The sequence below is a fragment of the Emydura macquarii genome, unplaced genomic scaffold, assembly GCF_026122565.2.
Source record: "Emydura macquarii macquarii isolate MOO-44397 ecotype Brisbane River unplaced genomic scaffold, CSIRO-AGI_Emac_v2 contig_1230, whole genome shotgun sequence".
Lineage (NCBI taxonomy): Eukaryota > Metazoa > Chordata > Testudines > Chelidae > Emydura > Emydura macquarii.
The window spans coordinates 13,299,495-13,322,386 of NW_027131367.1; the positions used below are offsets into that span (position 1 = coordinate 13,299,495).

General features: G+C 49.5%; 2 protein-coding genes across 9 annotated transcripts in view; both read left to right on the forward strand.

The window, feature by feature from the left end:
- Nucleotides 1-711: 711 nt before the first annotated feature.
- TSEN54 (tRNA splicing endonuclease subunit 54) lies at nt 712-14,217 on the forward strand. 2 transcript variants are annotated; one of them, XM_067547555.1, is made up of 11 exons: nt 712-838; nt 1,312-1,476; nt 2,151-2,214; nt 2,393-2,476; nt 4,350-4,448; nt 5,504-5,556; nt 6,714-6,812; nt 8,279-8,931; nt 9,519-9,579; nt 10,699-10,815; nt 12,784-14,217. In XM_067547555.1, exons 1-11 carry the CDS (start codon nt 798-800, stop codon nt 12,932-12,934), a joined length of 1,587 nt encoding a protein of 528 aa, XP_067403656.1. In that variant the 5' UTR covers nt 712-797; the 3' UTR covers nt 12,935-14,217. The 2 variants fall into 2 exon arrangements, with proteins under 2 accessions (XP_067403656.1, XP_067403657.1); XM_067547556.1 differs by lacking the exon at nt 2,393-2,476.
- Nucleotides 14,218-15,880: 1,663 nt separating this feature from the next.
- The window catches only part of LLGL2 (LLGL scribble cell polarity complex component 2), a 49,455-nt gene continuing 42,443 nt past the window's right edge, over nt 15,881-22,892 (forward strand). For 4 of the 7 annotated variants that reach the window (XM_067547561.1, XM_067547562.1, XM_067547564.1 and 1 more), the window contains exon 1: nt 16,827-16,989. The gene's annotated coding sequence lies outside the window, so the exon portion shown is untranslated. Of the gene's footprint in view, nt 15,970-16,826; nt 16,990-22,892 lie in introns of those variants that run through there. The other 3 variants (XM_067547558.1, XM_067547560.1, XM_067547559.1) reach the window with 2 other exon arrangements.

Sequence of the window (22,892 nt, forward strand, 5' to 3'; positions counted from 1 at the left end):
GGGGCATCAGTGACTGCAACAAATGTGAGGCCATGAGGTATTAGCCCCCAGGATTATTAGCTGCTCCCCCATCAGTAACATGGGGACACTCATAGTCCTGTATTTTACAGGAATCGGGCTGTAGGGCCTCAATACAATGGGTCTGACTCCACATATGCTTCTAGTGGGGAGATGCAATGAGGCATGCCTTTTTGCAGAAGTGTGAAGGGGATGAAATATAACTATCTGTGAGTGTGCATGCAAAATGTAATCACACAAATCATCATGTGTGAGCATGCATGACACACAGCCTGAGCTGTCTGTTTAGGACTCAGTGTGTACAGTGCATGCATGTGCACACACCTGTGAGCCTGTGCATGAGGGGGAAGGTGAGGAGAAGCCTAAGACAGTGGCATGCTTGCCTCTACCCTGGCGCTCCTTAGGGCACTAGCTCAGTGGAGGGGATGGCCAGCACCAGGGGGGTCAGCAGAGTACGGGGGGGTGCCTGCCCCCTTCTGCAGTCCAGGTCTTGACTCCCTGGAGGAGGGTGTGGCAGCTCCACAGGGGGCACTAGTGAGCTGGCTCGCCCCGCTTGGGGGCGCTCTGGGGCCACCAGCCTGGACACTGCGCCCTGCGCCTCCCGAGGCCGGCCTGGGCCCTGGTGGAGCTCAGGTAGATGAGCCGCGCTAGGACCCAGGGGAAGCGCCGCCTCGCCCGGTACACGAGCCGCGCTAGGACCCCGCGGAGCTGTGTCCGGGGCCGACAGGGGAAGGAACGACTGGAAGGGCCTAAATCAGCGAAGTCGCCGCCGCCGCCGGATGGAGCCCGAGCTGCAGCCCCACGCGGGCCGCCTCCTCAGGTAGGGGCCTCCGGGGGCGGGGGTCCGGCCTGTGCTGGGCAGCCGGGCTGTAGGGGCCCTTAAAGGGGCAGCGCCCGAGCCCCTCCGTGCTGCGAACGCCCCGGCACTGCGGAGAGCGGTTAAAGGGCCAGCGTCGACCCCTCCCCGCACCCACGTGCAGCCCCTGCCCAGCGCGGGCAGCTCCCCCCACCCCAGGAACCACATCTGCGCCCATGGGGCCTCCCTGCTCGCCAGGAGCCGGGTGCGAGGGGCACGGACCCCCGCGTGCTGGAGACCCCCCCCCGCAGAGCCGTCAGCCGGGGGGTGTTTGGTTCGGTTCCTGCCAGCCCAGCCCCCTGGAGCAGGCCGGCGATCACCGGAGGGAGGCGGCCAGTGCCCCGCATTTGCCTGCCCCCCCTTTTGGGCCTGCTGCAGGAGCTTTGTGCGCAGGCCGCTGCAGCCCAGCTAACCTTTCATTGCCCTCGCCCCCCCAGCCCAGCTGAGTTACTGGCGGCTCGAACCCGCGACCGCAAGGTGCCGCAGCGCTCGCACGGCCAGAAGGATTTCATCCCGGACAGCTCGGCCGAGCAGGCGGAGAGACTGCACCGCTGCCGGGAGGAGCACTGGCAGCTGCTGGCAGAGGAGCGTGCGGAGCGGCTGTAAGTTCCTGCCTCCGGGCTGGTTTCTCAGCAGCAGCCCTGCCCCCAGGGCGCCTGCTGGACCCTCAGGGCGCCCGGCGTGCCGGCGCACCAGGGAGAAGTCGTGCCCTGGGCGCTGCTGCTCTGTTAGTGCTGCGAGGCAGTGGGTTTCTAGAGCACTGTTCATTCGAGGCTCTTACGGGAATGTGTTCAGGCCTTGTAGCATCCCTGTGAATTATCAACATCTTCCCCTTTTACAGGGGGGTAGTCGAGGCAGAGGGGTGACATGACTTCTGGCTGTACGCACAGCAAGCCCATGACAGAACCTGTCTCTAAAAATGGGCTTTCTTTTAGATCCACACTCCTCCTACCAAGTCGCTCTTTGCTCCTTCTCTGCAGTTATGAAACACAAGAGCGTGTGCTTTGCTCTGTGTGTTGGAGACAGCAATGTAGAATGACTTCAGGAGCTGCCGAATGTTACTGTGTGTTAGAATGGGTGGGCTCAGATGGGCAGCATGTCTGCTGGGACGCCTCTTAGCCTCAGAGAACTCTGGAAATTTGCAGCTTCCTACCCTGCTGCCTTCTCACAGGTGGAGGGGAGAGAAAGATTGGTTAAATCATGACATTGAGGGGAAAAAGGAACAGTGGGTTGACCTCTATTGATATGGATGGGTTTTTTTTAAAAAACTTTTCAGGGGAAGTTTGGTGAAAGCTGAGTGGAAGCCACAGGAGGGCATTGTGGAACTGAAATCCCCTGCGGTAAGTGTTGATGCTGTATCAGTTTGTCACTGTCACCTCCTGCTGTCAAATGCTGATTGCCTGATTTACTTATTATTATTCTTATTATTTTTTTAATTTGTGTCCCAGTATGGCAGAGAGCCTGGCTCTGGGGAGGGGATGGCCCCAGCACATCACAGGTCTATCCTTTTGTTCCCAGGGGAAGTTCTGGCACACCATGGGGTTCACAGAGCATGGCAAACAGTGCCTGCTGCCAGAGGAAGCCCTCTATCTACTGGAAAGCGTGAGTAGGATGCCCAGGCTTGGGGAAAGTGGGTTCTTTCTGAATAACACCGTTGCAGGACCTATAGTAGCTGGGAAGGCAGAGGAAGCATTAGGGAATCTGCAGTGGATCCATCATCCTTCTCAATGGTTCAAAATCCTCCACTCGTGTATGCTCTTCAGTATACAGTCTGAAGCCACCTGGCACGTTGGTCTGTACTACACCATGAATAAACAATTGTCTTCAAAAGGCCCGATTCTTGAGGGAGTGGCAGTCGGTGATGAGACACAAAACCTTTCAACTCCAGGCCACTGGTTCAAAGAGCCAGGGCACCTGTGCCCTAAAGTAGCTGCCATCCCTTTCATGCTCTGGTGCAACAAGTTTGTCCGCACCAGGGTTACCGCCTGCAGTACAAGGAAATAAATGATTGTATGAAATGTACAGGACACACCTTTGCTGAAGGGCCAGACCTGCCCAGTGCTTTATTTGTGGAACAAAATCATATATGTATATCCTGGTACATAATTGTTTACATTGTTTTGGAACAAAATGTGTCTTTATTAACTCTCTAGAGCAGGGGTGGGGAACCTTTTTGCTGTCAAGGGCCTGATGGTGGCCCTGGCGGCTTTATTGGCGGCACACTCGTCGGTGTAGAGGTTTCCACCTTTTCGGCGGCGCAGCTTCACGGCGGTCGCGGGGTTCCCTGGGGCAGTAACAGTCTCCGAAGGCCCCCCGCCGCCGAAAATTAGGGTTTCGGCGGCGCGCACTTCCCGCCCACACGGAACGCAAGCCAGGCAAATGTTTTCGCGGGCCTCCAGGTGAGGTTCCCCACCCCTGCTCTAGAGGATGTAGGATATTAGGCACCAAGCAGGCTCCTCCAGGTGAGGCAGCTGAGATGTATTGGTGTTTGAGAAACATGTACATGTGCTTCCAGTGCTGTACCTTCTCTGTGAATAAATGCCTGGCACTCCTCACTGGCATACATTGCCAAAAAGAGAGTCAGAGGGGGCTGAGTCCGAAGAGACCAGTTCCTTTTGGATCCTTTTCCTTTGTCCGAAGAAACACCAGCCCTGATGCTCCCAGTTAAGACAGGGTTGGCATTCTCTGATTTTGAGGGGCTTATGTCTTGCCATTAAGAAATCATATCAACTCAATAGCTATTCAAGTCTAAAGATACTCTTGTTTTATTTTGATGAACTGTTGGATTTAGGACAGCAGGTGCTCTCACTCAAACTCTGATTGTAAGGGCTTTTTTACCTGTGTTTTGATTTGCCAAGGGCTAGAGATCATAAGTGATTTGAAAATGAAATTGTGCAGTTGTCTGCTGGGCACAGAATCTACCCATCCCAGGCAGGGAAAAGACCTGTGCTTGTTCTTGATAATTTATCAAAAACAAATCAAGGTGAGAGAGGTTCAGCTTAAAATTAGCTATGAAGCAGGCCCCAAGGTTAGAGGGACTAAGTCTGAGAGAAGCTGAATGCCCATAGCTACCTCTGAGGTCATTAGGGATTGTGGGCATTCCACACATCTCAGGAGCTCACCCAGGTTATTGCCAGTTATTTTCTGATTACACAGCAGTGTGTGTGCTTGCATGGGAAGGCACAGCTTAGTAAGTTTTGTTGCTGTGCTGACCAACGCCAGCTCCACCTCGTTAGACCCAATGTAGAGGGAAAGTGCCACTGTGCACTTGGGAACAAGCTGGTATCACAGATTTCTAAGAGAGAAGTTACATTGACATAACTTGATATTTGAGAAGCACCAAGCTGGAGTTTGGGTCAAAAGCAACTGGATGCTGGGGCCAGCCATTGAGACCACAAGGAGGGAATGGCGTGGATCCTGCAGTACTGGTTTCCTGTAGCCTGCGGTTCCTAAACACCAACCTTCTGTTTTCCAGGGCTCTATTCAGCTCTTTTACAGAGACCTGCCCTTATCCATACAGGAAGCCTATGAGACCCTGCTGTCCCAGGGGACGGTGAGCCTGCTGCAGTACCAGGTGTGCACAGAGGGTTTGACACCAGTGGTGATTGTTGCAGGGAGTAAGGGGTGGGGAAAACCCATCCATTCAGATGGTGGTAAGGGCCTACAATTTAGGGAGGGGGTGGAACTTATCTGAAGCCCCTTTTTGTCCACTGCTCTTCCCACTTCAGCTAAGTAACTGTCTCCTCCTTTGTTATCCTCTGGCTCTGGTTCTCTCCTGTCCCCTAGGATCTCTCCTATGTTAGGACTGCACAGAGCTTTACGCAGTGGCATAGGCAGAAACAGCCATAGAACTAAATTAACCTGATCATAGTGATTTGTTCACTGTGCTGCTCCTTCTGTGGAATCACAGGTATGATCTGCGAGGGGTACAGAGGGCAGGGCAAGGCAAAGCAATCTCTTATTCTGCAGCAGAAGCAGCAGCAAAGATTGAATCCTGCCTCAGAAGGCACCTTCCGCCCTTCACATCCAGAAAGAACAGTACAGTGGCAAGGATTATGTCTGTTTTTCCTCTGCTGCTGGCTCTTGATCATAGCTAGGAAAACACTAGCTACAGCAGCAGCACAGAGATCTTCTGATTTCTGAAATGCAGATTTGCTGGAGGCAAACAGGATCTCTCTGATCCCAATGCCCCTCCTGAACACTCATGTTTGCACTAGGGACAGACCATACAAAGTCCCTTCTCTTTTCTTCAGTCTCCTGGTAGTGAACATTCCACCATTGGGGGTCTGGGAAGCATTTGGTGCTTTTTGGGTGCTGAGCAAACTGGGCATTTGTGCCAGTCAGATTCTCCATGTGGGTGAGCCCTCACTCAGATGTGCTAGCTCTCAAGCGATGCAGAGTCCCAGCCAGGTTCGGGATACTTTGACATCTAATAAACTTTTACCCATATGATCTCTCTTCTACCTTTTTGTAGAAGAGAATGCTGGAGACCAGGCGCACACTGCTCTTTGGTGTGAATCAGCCGTTCAGATAGTATCTAACTCAGCTTGCCATATAATATAAAGAGAGAATTCCGATCTTTCAGGTGGTGGTCATTTTAACATTCTTGGTTTTCTTTGCTCTTTTAAGGTGTTCAGCCACTTGAAGAGACTGGGTTACATTGTGCTGAGATTCTGCCCCAGGTATCCTACTTTTCCTTTCCACAGCCCTTCCCCTTGATGTCTTTCAGAAGCCATGCTGGGATGCCCTGGATGTAGGATAAAGAGGAGGTGCTCTGCTCTGCTGGGCTCCCCTTTGGTATAGTGGGCTTGCTTCTTCAGATCCACTGCTCCAGCATGTGAAACCTAGGAATCTGTGTAGGGGTCTGGGTATCTCCTAGATGTGATTCTTAGTTGGCAAATGAAACCTGAGCTGAGCCAGTAATTCACTTGTATGGTGGAAGCCATGATCATTCATCCTTCTCCCCTCAAACTGTCTGTTTCTTGGCTTTAAACATTCAACAGCTCATCAGCCTCAGGGAGTGTATTATCATTTGCCCAGTCCAGTGGACCGGGTGATGGGCTGGGAGTCAGGAGACCTGGATTCCATTCCCAGCTCTGCTATTGACCTGCTGTGACCTTGGACAAGTCACTTCACTTTCCTGTGCCTCTGTACATTAGTCTGTCTTGTCTAGTTAGACTATAAGCTCTTTTTTGTAGGGATTGTCTCTTTGTGTTTGTACAGCACCTGACACAATAGGGCCCTGATCTTGTTTGGGACCTGTAGGCACTACCATAATGATAGTAACTGTTTTGTGAGGTAGCATTTACTGTATTCTGCAGCACTTACGTTGTAAGCTCTCTGGGGGCTGTTTTTAGATGCTGGTCATACAGCGTCTAGCACAGTGGGTCCCTCGTCCATAACACCTGCAATACAAATAATAAATCGTCACTGAGACCTGTAGGTGGCTTCCCTTTTATCCCCTTACAGGGATGTCACAGATAAATCACTGGGCTGAATTGAGACTCTCCAGCCCTCATGAGCCTATATGGTTTCTTTCCCCTTAACCATGTAAGCATCCAACGTTCGAGCCTTGAGACATGCATCCTCCCAGCTTGTTGGCTCAGATGAAGTGGAGTGTGTCTTGCATTCCAGCACTCTGAGGGTGTGTGAGTAAAGGGACTGGACAAGTGACTTGGGTGGGGAGATTCTTTCTGCTGCTCTAGTTCTCCTCCTTGCAGCAGTTTCCATACCCAGTGAGAAGCTTTTGTTATGTTTTCCTATGGCTTCAATTCGAAGAGTCATTTCAACACGGCCCAGCTCTCTCTCTCAATCCCTTTCTCTGTCTGCCTCATTACAGTGCTGTCCCATCTCAGTACGAGAGGCAGCTGAACCTGGACTGTTACTGCAAGAGCTCTGGGAAACACCATCACAAGAGGAAGAGGAGCTCCAGCCCCTGGTAAAGGAAAACAGACACGTTGTGGCAAGCCCTTGATAGACTAACACATTCCCCATGTTCTGGGCCTAGGCTAAAAATGTTGCTAGCTATCCATTCCATTTAAGGGCAAGGAACAAACCGATCCCCACCAGCCTCAGCCTGTTGTTCGCTGCAAGTCACCTTGGGTGCTGGTGCTGAGTTTAGTAATCTGACCAAATGTAATTGGAAAGAGCATTCAGGTGATCGGAGAGTTTGCTGGTCAGGTCACAACACATCTTTTACAATTGAAAACCATCAGTGCATCCTTCCCCGCCCCATGCCAGTGTTGTCTTGGGGCCCTGGCTGATATGGAACTATGTTGCTACAACATCCCCCACCCCTCTTGCCCCAGGAGAATTGCCTGAAGCAGCTGGTGTGTCACTTCTATCTAAGCACTGCAGGTTGCAATGCATCCCTCTTCTCACATCCACTCTTCACCAGGGGCTGAACTGAGCTATGGGGCTGTTGGTCTGTTAGTCCCATCTGCTGATGGTGGTTGGTTTGTGAGATCCATGAATGGAAAGAGAAAGGTCTCTATATGAGAAGCAAATTGCAGGAAACTTCTCTCTTTCTCTCCTTTTCACATCTAAAGGAATAAGGCACCATTAAAAGGAGTTCCGAAAAAGGAATGATCAGCAACCACTGAAGAACAGACGCCTTCTAGTGTTAATTCTGATATGGATAAGCACTTTAGGGCAGGGACCATTTTTTTTGTTCTGAACAGTGCCTAGAACAGTGATTTCCTGGTCCACAAAGGGAGTCCTATGGCGCTTCTGCAACGCAAACAATGAATAATAGTACTACATTATGTATTAACACAGTTACCAGCAGGTGGCACCACAAACTTAGAAACAGGGAAGGGCAGAATGATCTGCCCAGTTTACTCCTGTTACAGAAGTGTTTTTCCAAACACATTTAATGCGGGAGGGGTTATGATGAAATTTAAGAAAGACGTAATAGGTAAAACTGTGGGCTTAGGAACTAGCCTTTCAAGTCTGGAGACCTGGGATTGAATCTTGTGTGAATACCAGCAAATGCCAGTTTGGTAGTTTCTGCCTAGTTCCTCGAGGATTTTATCTGTGTTTTAAACCCACTCCATTCCACGGGCACATTTGTCAGTGCCTGCTCAGGGGAGGCTCGGGGGTGCAGTAGCAGAGATGTGGGCTGCTGCTTGGCTTGAGGTCATGGGCAGAACTGTGTAAGGAGGAATCCAGACGGGAATAGCAGGGGTGCCCAGGTCAGGACTCTGGTGCAGTTACAGGGCTGTGTAGGACACTTGCCTGTTAATGAGGGTTTGCAAACCCCTTCATTGGCTCCCAGTATCCTAGTCTTCTCCCCTTCTCATGCTCCGGGACCTCACTGTTTTTGTTACTCATGGAGGGGGCAAAATTTGTTAAAAGGACTTTTGAGGGAGCAAAATTCTGAGTGGCCCCTTTTCCTGTTTTTAGGTTACAAGACAAGAAACGGAAGGCAGCTGGGAATCCTCTGGAAGCTGAAGGGACCCTAGAAGAGGCCAGTGACAGCCATGGTGGTCCCAGCCACCCAGCCTCTGGGGGGAGCCACCATTTGTCAGAGAAGTCGAAAGAGTCAGACCCTGCCAGGGGGGCGGGGGAATCAGCCCAAGTTCCCACTGATGCAGTACAACACAGCGAGTGCCCCAGCCGCTCACAAGCGAAGGCCGGAGAGCATGGGGAGGCTGCTGGGGACAGCTGCAGTGGCACCCACCCGCCCCGCTGGGACTTCACCAGAATTGCCTTCCCCAACATGGCTTCCGACTGCCCACGCACCTTCCTGCCGCAGCCTGACGAGAGACTTCTCCCTGAGAACGTGGCTGGGCGGGAGGCCGACGCCACCCACTGGCGCCAGCTGGTCAACCAGCGGCATGAGAAGTTGTCGTGGAAGGAGCGGGAGCGGCGGGAGAGGGAGAGCAGATACAAGAGCAGCGTCAATGCAGATGGGGAGGTGAGGCGCTGCTCCAACTGGCGGGAGTACAAGTTGCTTCTGAAGCAGAGGAGCCAGCGGAAGGCAGGGAAGTGGCCGTCGCACCTGTGGGATCAGCCTGTCACCCCGCTGGTGAAGCCAGATCAAGTGACCTCAGCAGGTACCGGACTTGGAAGAAAAGAACTTAACACAGCATAGCCAAACGGTGACCCACGTGGGGTGTCATAGCCCACTGCGAGTATGGTGGGAGGAGGGATTGCTCACCGTGGAGGGGGCTGGGAGCAAGGGGAGGGAACAGAGGGAAGGGGTAATGTAGGCTGAATATCAGAACAGACATCCGAACTGTGAGGGGGAAGAGTTTCCTATGGGAAGCAGTGGAAGCCTCCTGGTGTCGGTCTGAACAGGCAGATTTGTGGAATAGCCCTGCACTGGCCAGAGGAGAGATTACATGGCACTTTCCATCTTTCTTTGGTGACTTCTTTTCCAACTGGAATTGGGGGAGCAAGGCAGTGCCTGCTGGCACTGAGACTGTGCATTTGCCCGGGCAGATTAAGGGGAGGGGACAGGGGAAGTAAAAAATCTTTGGAGTAGCAAGAGGCGGGGACAGTGATGTGGCTGCCTTGTTGGAGGGCAGCTCGGAGGGAAGGTGCAGGAGTGCTCCGAGTCTAAGCTGGGCTGGGCGTGAGTATAGAGACCTCACAGACTGAACTAAAGAGCCTGACGCTTTCCTCTTCTTTCTCCCACCAGCTGCTGTTCTCCAGCAGATCAGTGTGCTGCAGCCTTCCCACATCCTGGATGGAGCCTCCCAGTTAGTATTGAGCCAGCAGATTCCAGGGTTCTTGTGGGGTGTGTAAGATGTTCTCCGCAATGGCTTCAGAACGGCCTAATGTACCAGGTGCTTGGGAGCAAAAGATACTTCCCAATGCTCCTCCCATGGACTGGGTACATCCTTACTTTGGGGTTGGCTTTACATGCAATGCCATACTACCATGCAGAGGCTGCAGTGGACTCCAATAGCAAATCAGTTATATTCCAGGCTGATTACAGCACTGGTGTATAAGCTTTCATTAGACTGCATGGGCAACATCCATGTACTACAGTGAACCTTTCATCCCTTACATTTCCTCACTGCATTAAGACCTACTAATGTCATCCGTGGGCTTCCAGTGCTCCATCAATGTGTGTAATGATTCTGGGATGCTCTTCCATCCCAGCTGCAGGCTGTGGAGTTGAATGAGATTTTGAAATCTAACCCCCAGACCATCTTGCTCTGCTCCTCTCTGAGAGGAGTTGTGTGATGCTTGTGCACAGGTCTGTGGTACACGAACATTGCACACTAATAATTTGCACTAGTGCTGTGATGCAGTTAGGTATCCAAGCAGCCTGCTTTGTGTCTGGGTCTATGGCAGTATGCTCCTCTGCTTGTGGTGTCTGCACGCTGGGACACAGAGAGAGACGGAGTAGCATGCAAGGAGTGGGTACTGGAGCTGGCCAGTTGGAGCACAGGCCTTGCATCAGGAAGCGTGGAAAGCTCTGTGGGGTTCTCCATGTCACATGGAAACTGTGCTAATTGGTTAACGAGCTGCTCGGTAGTTGGGGCTTGAGCCTGAGGAGGCTCATCATCTTTCAGGATGAGGCACTTGGGCCTGATCCAAAACCCGCTGACATCAGTGGGAGTCGGTTTGTTAACTTCAGTGGATTTTGGATCAGGCCCTTTCAGAATAATTCCAGGACTGGCCATTTTGCCTAAGAAGGAAGATTCTAAATGGTCCCTGGGGAGCAAACAATCTATGGTTTTAAAAGGACAAAGGTAGACACACTTAAAGGCTTTGTCTCGCTCCTTGCTCTGATGACTCTGGGATCTACCGGGCTACAGATGCCTGTGATGTGTCATTCCAAGCATGTGTGTGTATCCCATCATCTACAGGCTGCAGGAGGATACAGAGGGCATGAAGATAGACTTCAGCGTGTATCAAGCAGATGCAGTTGCCAACTTTAAGAAGAATGACCCTGGGAAGCCGTATGCCAGGATGTGTGTGCGGAGGTATTGGCCATGCACTGTGGCTGTTGAGTGGTTTTTTTTGTGTGTATTGATGTGAAGTGCCTTGTATTGCTGTTATGGAAATTAAGCCTTAGTGCGAAATTACTGACTGCTGCATCTTGTGTGGTTTTCTGGATTGTCAGGCAGTCTTCATTTAAAAGGGCCCTGCCATGATTTTCCCACTTCTCCACCTTTGTTGGAATCTGTTGCCTGGTCACCCCCACCCCAGCCTCAGACCCTGACCTTACTTTGGATTTTCGTCATATTGCAGCTAGTAGGTGCTGGTATTATCATAATTTATTTGTATTACTATAGCACCTAGAAGTCCCAGTCATGGCCTAGGACCCCATTGTGCTAGGTGCTGTACAAACATAGAACAAAAAGATGGCCCCTGCCCCAAAGAGCTGACAATCAAAGTAGAAACAGGAAGTAACTGTAAACTTTGGAACTGAGGTACCGTGGCCTGGTTCACAGAGACTACTTTGGGAGGGCAGTTACCAGCAAAGTAGCAGCGAGAACAGAATGACCAGAATATTAACCCTTTGGCCGTGGTCCTGCAATGAGCACTGTGCAGCAGATCCCTCAGCCTCTGGAGATCCCCAGGGATCTCTCTGGGGCTCTGCGTGGGTACAGGGATGCACCTGCCTAGAGCTCATTGCAGGATCAGTAGCAGGCAGATTGATAATTCTGTTCTTTACTATAGTTTCCAACCAAACACATAAATTAACATGATATGTTTGAGAAGAGTTAACACGTCTCTCGTAAAGGAAAATCATGCCTCCCCAATCTATTAGAATTCTTTGAAGGTGTCAGCAAATGCCGACAAGTGATGCGGTGGATATAATGTACTTGAGCTTCCAGAAAGCTTTTGACAAGATCTTTTACCAAAGGCTCTTAAGCAAATTAGGCAGTCATAGGATAAGAGGGAAGGTTTTGTCATGTATCAGCAAGCAGTTAAAAGGCAGGAAACAAAGGGTATGAATAAATTATCAGTTTTTCACAATAGAGAGGTAAATAGTGGGGTCCCTGAAAGGATCTCTACTGGGACCAGTGCTGTTCAACATGTTCATAAATTATCTGGAGAAAGGGGTAAACAGTAAGGTGGTAAAGCTTGCAGACGATGCAAAAATACTTAAGATAGTTAAGTTCAAAGGTGACTGTGAAGAGTTGTAAAGTGTGATTGGGCAACAAAATGGCAGATAAAATTCAGTAGTGATAAATGCAGAGTAATGCACATTGCAAAACATAATCCCAACTATACATAAAAAATGACGGGGTCTAAATTAGCTGTTGCCGCTCAAGAAAGAGATCTTGGAGATTAAAAAGACTCGGACTGTTCAGATTAGAAAAGAGAGCTAAGGGGTTGATATGATAAAAGTCTTTAAAGTATGGAGAAAGTGAATAAGGAAATGTTGTTTACCCCTTCACATAACACAAGCACTAAGGCCACCACATGAAATTACTAGGCAGCAGGCTTAAAACAAATATAAGGAAGTACTTCTTCAGGCAACACATAACCTGTGGAACTCATTGCCAGGGGATGTTGTGAAGGCCAAAAGTATAACTGGGTTCAAAAAAGAATTAGATAAGTTGATGGAGGATAGGTCCATCAGTAGCTATTAACCAAGATGGTCATGGACGTAACCTCATTTTCTGGGTGTCCCTAAACCTGTAGGTGGGATTGGATGGTGGGATTGGATCACTTGATAAATTGCTCTGTTCTGTTCAATCCCTCTGAAGCATCTGGCACCACCGCTATCAGAAGACAGGATGCTGGGCTAGATGGACCATTGGTCTGACCCAGTATTGCCGTTTTTATGTTCATATTGAATATGAGGGGAGCCCTTTTCCAAGCCTTGGAGTTTCTTTTTGCTACTCTGTGGGTGTCTCTGATAGGCAACACTCACCAGGGTGCCTGGGCTTATAAATATTCCTATGGTTTGAGAAAGACAGGTTTTCTTCCTTTTGCAGGTTTGACGAGCAGATCCCTTCCCTGCGGGCAGTGAAGCAGCTCGCCTATCAGAGCAAGGACGTTCCGGTGGTCTTTGCACTGGTGGACAATGGGGACATTGCTTTTTACTCTTTCAAAGAGTTCAAGCTGCCTGTTGATACTTATCACTGAAGTTACTATCCCTTGGATAAATGACTTTGGGCAAAGGGTAAGGGACTTGACTCAAGACTTAATTTTTTTGATTCATGGAATATTACATCAAATAGAATCTCTGATCACCAATCTGCGTGCAGGAAGGGTGACTGCCTTATCCAGGTTCCAGCCAGGAACTCGCTGATTCAGAAAAGCAAGATACACTTCATACAAGCAAGCATGATCATTTATGCTTTAGCTGGGCACCTCCTGGATGGAACACGCACTGTTTTGTTCTTTAAGCCATTGGTTCTCCAGGTCTTGTCTTATCCCATGGACCACTTCCTCATGACATTCTCTGTCTGTCCTTTAGAACAAACTTCACTGGCGATTCACACATCATATTCTGAGAACCGCTGGTCTAGGCCAGTCTATACAACATATGAATGGTTTAAGAACCATGGTTTAGGTCCATCAGACTCATAATAAGCTAACCAAGTCAGTAATGGTATAGCAAGGCTCTGTTACTCTACTGCACCAACACTCATCTAATAAAATCCTTTGCAAAGTATTGGTATGAAAGAAATAAAGGCACTGCAATAGCGCTCGGCTACAGGAAAGAAGACGCTGGCTTTACCTTGGTATTTGTGTGCCAGCAGGAGATGGTAGTCCTAGGCCAGTGCTCTCTGCCAGTGATCCTCAACCTTACAGAGATGCTTTGTAAGCCAGTGGAGTTGGAGAGAGCTACAAAATCGCTGCAGAGGAACATGCTTAACATTGTATTTGTTGTTTGTGTTAATATGTGTCATTGCGACATGGCATCATCCCCTATTAAAACTACAGCACACAGCATCAAAATATCTCTCTGTCACAATAGTGTGGCCCCATTTCCATTTGATGTCCTTTCTCCTGGATGCAGTGTATGTTTCTTTTTCTCTCCCAAGCAAGCAAGAGGAGCTCTGATAAAACCTGTGAATTTCCCAGGAGCCTGGTAGTTCTAGGGTCTAGTGCTCCAGGCAGAGGATCACTGTCCTATATCATTGACAGTATCACCCAATTGCTTTCCAACCTTCATCAGCATGGGAACCCTCCACCTGAATCTCCAGATACCAAACTGCTTTAACATCTATGCAAAAATGCCAATGTGACTAGTGCCAGAAGTCCTGCTCCGTGGCTAAAAGGGACTCCTAACACTGTTGGGCTCAGGGTGCAGCTTTCTTCAGAAGTGTTACAGCAAATGTTTTAGATACCTTTTATTTGATACAGAATGTTTGGATGTTTTGAGTTGCAGGCTAAAGCAATAAAAGAGCTGTTTCCAACAATTCAAGCCCCTGAGTGTGAGTATTTATTTATTTGTGTTTCTGAGGAAATTGATCAGTAGCACCTTGTCCTGTGAGATGGCAGCATGTGGAACTCTGCTGTCACTGAATGCAGTCACACAGAGCCAGAGTCCCTTTGAGTCCATGCACTGTCCCTGGAACATGGCGTCCTAATGCTGTACTGCTGTCAGCATGGCATATCTTCCTTGTGAATTGTCAAATGTGTCCCAGTGTGATGGCAGGGGGTCTTGCCATGATTGCTTTGGATGTCACTGTGATTAGTTGACATGTTAGCCCAAATCATCAGCTGGTGTAAGTGGGCATGGCTGCACTGACTTCAGTAGAGAATATGCTGATTTGTTCCTGCTGAGTTTTGGACTTATATTTACCCTTTTTCTCCCCCACACCTTCCTAGCCACAAGAAGGTAATACGGGTGTGTTTAAGCTCTCTCCTCCCTCTGCCTGCATGGGTGTGTGAAGGCCTGGACAAGGTTGGTGACAGCTCCACTGTGCTTACTCAGCACGCTTGCCTGTTTCAGGCAGTGTGGGGAGAGTTGTGAGCTGCCTGTGCTCAGACAAAGCCTGAAGAGCTCCAATCACACCCATGAAACTTGAATTTATTCCTGGAGTTAGGCAGACCCAACTTCCTTTGACTTCAGTCAAAATTGCACTTTCTTACTCCAAGGCAAAATGGGATCAGTGGACTCCACAAGAGCTACAAGCTGAGTTTTGCTGGGGTAGACAGAGTCTCTCACTCAGCACAAAACAATTACAATGTAATAACCACTTTGAAGTATTGAGAAACTAGCTGTATTGCTCAGCTGCTTTGGATGCCTGGATGAGAACTGGAGCACAAAGCAGACTGATGATATCTAGACTTTCATTCTGCCCATGCCAGTGAACAATCTGATATTGCAGCAAGATGGCAGCAGGGGGCTAGAAAGGGGCATTTTAATTAAAATCTCCTTGGAAAGACAGCTGCCACTTATTGGAATTTGTCCTATGGGATCAATGCCTGTTGCAGTATCATCACCTTTTTTTTAGGTTGCAATGGTATGACTGGACCTGGGACTACCATTCTGCAGCAATGTGACATGAGGGCATGTATTTCTGGACCAGTTAATGTCCCCTCACATTAGGACATGGGCTCTCCTCAGCAAAACTGTGATGAAGCCCCATGTGTCCTGGTCTTTCTAGCGATCCTGGTGCTTCTAGCCATGTGATCTTTCCAAGTGTACTGACTAGAGTGTGTTCAACTTTCTCTAAAGGTTTATCAAAAAAACCCAAAAACAAACCTTGAATGATACGCAGGGTCATTTTCTGTATCTAGCTTTACTCTCTATGCTAACACATCAGTCCTCGTAATACCAGAGCTGTCTGATAGAAAAACATGATGACAAGGACAGAATCTCATAGAGGAATGCTGCATTCAGCTCCTTCATTCCATGGCAACTAAGTTTCTCATTCCCTTTTGTTTCGTTCAGGTCTCCTCTGTGGCCTATGCTACCTCCAAGTCTGTGACTCATCACAGGTATAATTAGAAATCATTACTTAATCATCAGCCAATCAGCTGTGTCCACCTCTGCACAATGCAAGCCTCTTTTAGGCAGGGACAGCTTAGAACATATAGATCATCGTGGAGTGGGGTTTTTGGGCCCGTGTGCTCCATAAATCGACTGTCGGTGTGGAGGGGAGCGGGCTAACCTCTTAAAGGGACACTTAAAAATCCCTTTGATCCGTGTGCTCCCTCCACAGGTAAACCTGAGCTGCCTCTGACAAAGAGATGTTGCAGTTTGCTGACTGCATTTGCTAGCCCCTTGCGTAGAGTCCGAGCAGTGTAGTTCGTTTCCCTTGTGGTTTGTGTGGGTAAGACACGGGTAAAAGAATTTTTTGTGTAAATAGAAAGAGGGGCCTGGGAAAGCAGGAAGGCTGATGGGTGTGAAGAGGCCGGTGTGTTACCACAAATGACTTTGATCTCCTGGGTGGAGGTTAGCTGGATTCCACGTTGCCTACACACGGCCTGGCCCATTCCTGACCTTAGCTGACGGGTGTAGCACCATGCAGTGCGGGCTGAGTTGTGGTACCCCATGAAACCCCCCGGCTTTAGGGCCTGTCCGGGATCTCACACTGGTGTGAATGAGGACTCGGCGTAGCCCCGTTTACACGGCCCGGGTGTGAGAATGTAGTGGGCGAAAGGGAGCTCAGGGACAGGCCCGCAAGGCCGGGCTTTCCCGGCCGGTGCTGAGGCTGGGCGGGGTGCAGCCGAGTGGCTTTCGGCTGGAAACGGGGCGAGGCTGGCGGCGCGGTGGTGTCCGGCAAGCCAAGGTGCCGCGGGGTGGGAGGGGCCGCGTCTCATGAATAGTAATCAACTCATTGCCATTCACCGTGTATGCATGTTAATGAGCTCGTTAATATTCACCGATCTATGAACAGCCACCGCCGTTGGTGCAGGGCGGCTGCCCTCCCTGGGGCGCTGTTCACGCGCAGCGGTCGCGGCCTCCCGATTCGCTGGCGGCCGGGGGGTGCCCGTGTGAATGATTCATAAGCACATGGGGATGTGGGCGGGACTCACTGAGCGGCCTGGCCACGCCCACTGATTTGCATATCCGGTGAGCCCCGCCCTCTCCCGGAGGTACCCGGGGAGGAGGCAGGCGAGTTGGTGGCGGCGCTAGGCGGAGGAGCCCGTGGTCCAGAGACAGGAGCCGGCTGCAGGGGGACACCACAGCCCGCGGCCTCCTCCGGGCCCGGTCGGCCGGCGCAGCCAGCGCCCCTCAGGTGAGTTCGTGGCCGAGCCGGGGCAGCACAAAGGACCGACCCTTCCCCCCCCGGTCAGGGGGCAGGGATCGGCCGGGGGCTGAGGGCCTGGCGGGGCCCCGGTGCCGGGCCGTCCCGGTCCTGTGGGGCCCGCACCTGCCTGCCAGCCCGCGGACCCGCCCTGGGCCTGCGAGCCGGGCTGCGGCCGGCACTGCGGGGAGTGGCGCTGGCACCCCGGGCTGCGGGCAGGGGCACGGGGGAGTCAGCCGGGGGGGAGTCAGCCGGGGGGCGCTGAGCCGCGGGTAGCTGTGAGGACAGCGCTGGCTCCCCGGGGCTGGGGCTGGGGTTGGGGAGCGGCAGGGGAAGCTCTCGCCCGGGCCTGGCGCTCCTCGGACGTTGCCGAGGGAGGCGTGGGTGAGCGGGGACGGGAGGTCGCCTCAGGTACGCGCTGGCCGGTCCTGTGGGGTGAGCGGGCTGCGGCTCGGCGCTCCGTCCAAACGGCCTGGCTGTGTTTGAATGACAAATCTGTGCGCCCTCCTGGCGCCGATCTCTGTGCCCGTTTACACTACGTCCGAAAACCTGGCCGGCGTGCATCGCCCCGCTAATAACCGCAGCGCACGAAAAGGGCTGGGGTCACTGGCATCATCTGCACAACAAAAGGCCTTGTAGCCTGCAAACAACTGAGTCCTCTGGCCAGCCGAGACGGGAAGCAGATTCCAGAGCCCTGGGACTTTACCCCATAAAACACCCCCCCCCCATGCCTCCCCCATAGTTCAAATCGGGGTTGACACAGCCCGTTTCACCGAGCATGTTGATTAGGGAACAAAATGGCTTCTAAGGCAGGCAAGGCCCAAGCCGTCTAGGCTCGTTTATTGTCATGATTAAGACGAATTGTACGAATGTTGTGTCTGAGGGCCATAGTTGCCAGATCAGGGTAAAGCTTTAACTGCTCGTGGATTGTGTTTCAGTGAAAACCTGAATACTTTGAGTACGTTCTGCAGTCACTTCCGTTTACTGGTTGGTGGCTTTTCAGCAGGCATGTATTCCGCCAATAGTGGAATAGCCCCGCTAGTGATGTAGTAATGAACTAGGCAAATAATTTATATTTGGTGCCCCTTTCCCCAAGACAGGAGGGTGTACATCACCTGACATCCCTGGGTCCACCCCTCTCTCTCTCTTCTCATGTCTCACTCCCATGTTGGAGCAAGGAGCTGGTCTCCTAGGGTATATCTCCACTGCCATTAGACACCTGTGGCTGGCCCATGCCAGCTGGCTTGGACTAAGGTGCTGTTTAATTGCAGTGTAGCTGTTCAGATCTGAGCTCTGGGACCCTTCCACCTTGCAGGGTCCTAAAGCCTGGGCTGCAGCTTGAGTCCAAATGTCTACACTGCAGTTAACAGCCCCTTAGCTCAAGCCTGAGCTAGTGGCACTGGCCAGCCATGGGTTTTTAATTGCTGTGTAGACATACCCTGCAGCCTGGTGCTGCTGGAGGTGGAGTCCTGAAGCACAGAGTCGTCTTCTGGCCGGCCCCTTGCTGCCACCTGAGGTCTTGGGACAGTTTGAAAGCACTGGTGTCTTCTGACCATGTGGCTGCTGCTTGTGGTAGAAATGCTCTCAGAATTGACACCCTAGCGCAGGGGTTCTCAAACTTTTTTCTGCGACCCTCTTTGAAAATATTTCAGGCTGTGATGACCTCCCCACCAAAAAAAGTGATGACCTTGCCCATGCTATGCCACCCGTACTTCTGCGCTGCTGCTGGGCGGAGGGGCTCTGCCTTCAGAGCACCCGGCCAGCAGCCGCTGTTCTCTGGTCACCCAGCTTTGAAGGGCTCTGGCATGCATGGGGCTGACAGCTTGTGACACCCCCCCATAATAACCTGGTGACACTTTGAGGGGTCCCGACCCCTAGTTTGAGAACCCCTGCCCTAGTGCCTATGACTGAAGCTCGTTCTGGATAATGCGTTAGACTGGGTGCATTTCAGGGTGTTGGACATCAGCTTCCTCCAACTTCTGTTAAAAGTTCAAGTTTTAGATTTTTGCTTCCAACAGGCTTAATTTACTGCATTTGCTCTTAGTCATTGCATACACTTCTCTCTCAATGGAATTTTTTCCTTGCACCTGTGTGAAACCTCAGCTATAAGTGCTTTGCTAGCTATCTTCCTTAGTTTAATTGTTGATTGATTAAAGAGTGATTCTTGGTTTATATTTCCATGATGCACAAATATAGATATTGGTTTTACTTGTGGGAGTAGGTCAAGTATAGTCATCTGCCCACTTCATTTTTCCTTCCAGGGGCTACCTGGCAGCAGATTGGGGGAACATATAGCATCTTTGTGTCCTTAGACACATGTAATAATGTAATACATTAAATGTAGCAAGCTACTTGCCCTTTGACATTCTAAAGCAGTGGTTTTCAACCTTTTTTTCATTTGTGGACCCCTAAAAATTTCAAATGGAGGTGTGAGCCCCCTTTGGAAATTGTCAACAGAGTCTGTGGACCCCAGGTTGAAAACCACTCTTCTATGGTAATGATAACCTTTCGTGGACTCCTCAGACATAGTGGTCCGCAGACCACAGGCTGAAAACCACTGAAATGTCATTGTTGGTAGTAATTTTGCTTTGTGGATCTTCATCCTGGTTACCTAGGCTCTACACTCAGACTAAATAGAAATGGTAAATAGCTACCTGTTCTTTATCATTTGGCGTGCTCGCTTAGTGTGTTTGTATGTTAATCTCCATTGATAATGACTAAGTATGTGTGTTCAATTAATTTTTTCCATACTTGCAGTAAGATTTGTGACAGCTTTTGGAATGCATTTCACATGGCTTAGGGCAGGTGCCCTCCAAAAACCATTAGGTAGCACAATGGGAATCTATATACCTGGGTTCTGTTCCATACTGTGCCACTGGCTTCCTGTGTGAGGTTGAACAAGTCATGTACAGCTTCTGCTTCCAGTTTCCCATCTGTAACTGGGGATAGTAACACTTCACTTCTGTGTGGTGTGGCCTAGGCTTGGTCTACGCTTAAAACTTAAGGCAACATAGGTGGTACAGCTGTTTAGCGTAAGAATCCACACCCCAGAATGCCATAGCTATGCTGATCTAACCCTTTGTATAGACACAGCTAGGTAAAGAGAACAATGCTTCCATCAACCTTGCTACCCCTTGCTCAGTGAGGTGGAATTCCTACAGTGACAAGAAAAATCCCTTCTGTTGCTGTAGTCTGCATCTATATTATGGAGTTACAGCAGCCTAAGTTCAGTACCATAGCTATGTAGCTGTAGCATCATAGCATAGATGTGGCTGTAATGTTTGTAAATCTATTAGAGATTCTCTGAGACACGCTATATGTATTACTAGAGTAGAGCCCTTAAAGCCAATTTCTTAAAATTAGATAACAGTACAAAAAGCTTTATGATCATATGACGGTAGGATGTGTGGAGGGGGCAGGATGGGGAGGGGGAGAATTTGAGTGAAATACCTATAACTAAAAGCCCTTGGATTATGACCCAGCTACCTCATTGATAGCCTTACCCTCTGTAGTCTATTGAGAATGCTTTAGTCAACAGGAGCTATGGCTGACAGCCCAGTATGAGGCTGGATGCCAGAGGCAGGATGTTTGGTGAAATGCCTTGGGTTATCGACCTCCTTGCATCTGGAGATCAGGATGAGCACATCTCACCTTTTACTCTTCAGTGCAAGGCTGATGTCTTCATGAAGGTCCGCTCTCCCTAGACTACAGGTGGTGTCTCCCACCTTCATACATCTCTTAGATAGCATGATTCCCACACTCTTGCCAAAGGAGGCGCAAGGATGGTCCATATGTGTAGTGATTTTTTTTCTCACCCTGTGCAGAGTACCCAGATGTTATGGTGATAGGCTTTCTAGACATACCTTAATAGAGCTGTGTACTATGATCTTCACAATATTTACAAGATTCCTTCAGCCATGTGGTAGGCAGTGTTGTAGCCAGATTGGTCCCAGATATTAGAGACAAGTTGGGTGAGGTAATAAATTTTATTGGACCAACTTGTCTTGGCGAGAGAGACAAGCTTTTGAGTTTACACAGAGCTCTTATTCAGGTCTGAGAAATGTACTCTAAATGTCACAGCTAAATGCAAAGTGGAACAGATTGTTTAGCATAAGAATTCACACACATTTCAAGGGAACATTCAAAGTGAAATGACTCATTAACATCTTTCCAGTCATGGGGGTGAGGGGGAAATGGGGAAGCGAAAAGGCTGGTTGAGGGGTGTTTAAATAAGTTACAGATTTTTGTAATAAACCATAAAGCCAGTGTGTTTGGTCAGTCCGTGATTTTTAGTATCTAGCCAAAGTTATCACTGTAAGTTCCTGGGTTCCTCTTTTGAAAGTGTTTATGCAGGTTTCCTTTGAGAATGAGGAGTGTGAGGTCAGGTATAGAGTGATCGCTTTGTGAAAAGTGTTTACCCACAGGTGATCTGGTGTTTTTATTATTATGTAATTTTTCTGAGTTCATTTGAGAGCATAGTGATGGTCTGGTTTCATTCACATAGTTGTTGTTGGGGCATTTAGTGAATTGGATGAGGTATGCCACATGTTGTGACAGGCATGTATAGGACCTTTGGACCTTGAAAAGTGTATTGTGGGGAGTGTTGATCATCAGAGCAGAGAGATGTCTACAGGTTTTGCATCTGTTCTGGCAGGCTCTGGTGCTGCTTTGAGTTCATGTGTCTTGGTCTGTGTGGAACTTGCTTCTGATGATGAAGTTGGGGGTATTTGAGGGCCAGAAGAGGGTGTTCAGGAAAGATTTCTTTCAGGATAGAGTCCCCATCAAGTGTGGGTTATAATTGTTGTCCTGTCTGGGTTCTGGGAGAGAGAGAGTGTGAGTGTGTGTGTGAGTGAGTGAGTGAGAGGATTTAAGTCACCAGCAAGTAGTTTTAGAATTTTCTTCTACATCTTTCCTTTTGGTGCTGCTGTGGTAATAAGGCGCTTTTGCGATGTCCTCTATAGATCCACTATATTTCTTGCCTAAAACATTATTGTGACATGACTCTCAAAATACCATACTTTGCTTGAGTCACCCATTTTATTGGTGAAAAGTTCCAGAGGGGTAGCCGTGTTAGTCTGTATACAGCAAAAACAACGAGAGTCCTGTAGGACTCTCGTTTGTTTTTGCCATTTTATTGGGAGAGTGTACCGAGAGCTCTGCATCACGTCCAATAGATTTCTCTTCAGAACATACTTTTCCAGTGAAAAGACTTTGCTGGGTTACAGCATTTTGAAACCTCATATACTTGTGTTACCATGACATGGAAGTACAAACTTAACTCAAGGGGTTTGGATGGATTTTCTGGACTCTCAGGGATTCAGCAGTTTTTAGTTGTTTTTAGCACTGTGCTGTGGTAGTGTATGAACTTGCATGACTAACTTGAACACTTCTCCTTTACTTTTCAAAATTGCCTGGAGAACCCATCTTCTAAGCCTCAAATGTGGTGTGCGTGTGTGCGCGTATGCCTGCTGTTGCGTGTAATGACTGGCTGGTAGGTAGGTTATGCATTTGACTGTTTAGTTTCTGCAGATTCACAGACGTTAAAGTAGACTTGGAGGGGAGAACCTATCAGATCCTTCAGTCCTTCTCCTTGTTAGTGCAGGATTGTTTCTTACAAGACGCTTTTTAGCATGTTCAGTTTTTTTAAGTTACAAGTGTTAGGACTCCACCATTTGAGTTTTCCTCACAGTCTAGATCTTGCTATCAGTAAAGTTTTCCTGATATTCAGCCTAAACTGTCCCTCCCTTGATTTACTCTTAACCACTACTGGATTAAATATCTCATTCTGGGAAGGTGGTCTGGAAAATCGTTGCTCCTTTGTGATCTCCAGGCTCTTTACATTCTGCAACTGTTCCTTTATTCAGAGACTCTGCTGCTTTATAATACTGCCCAGT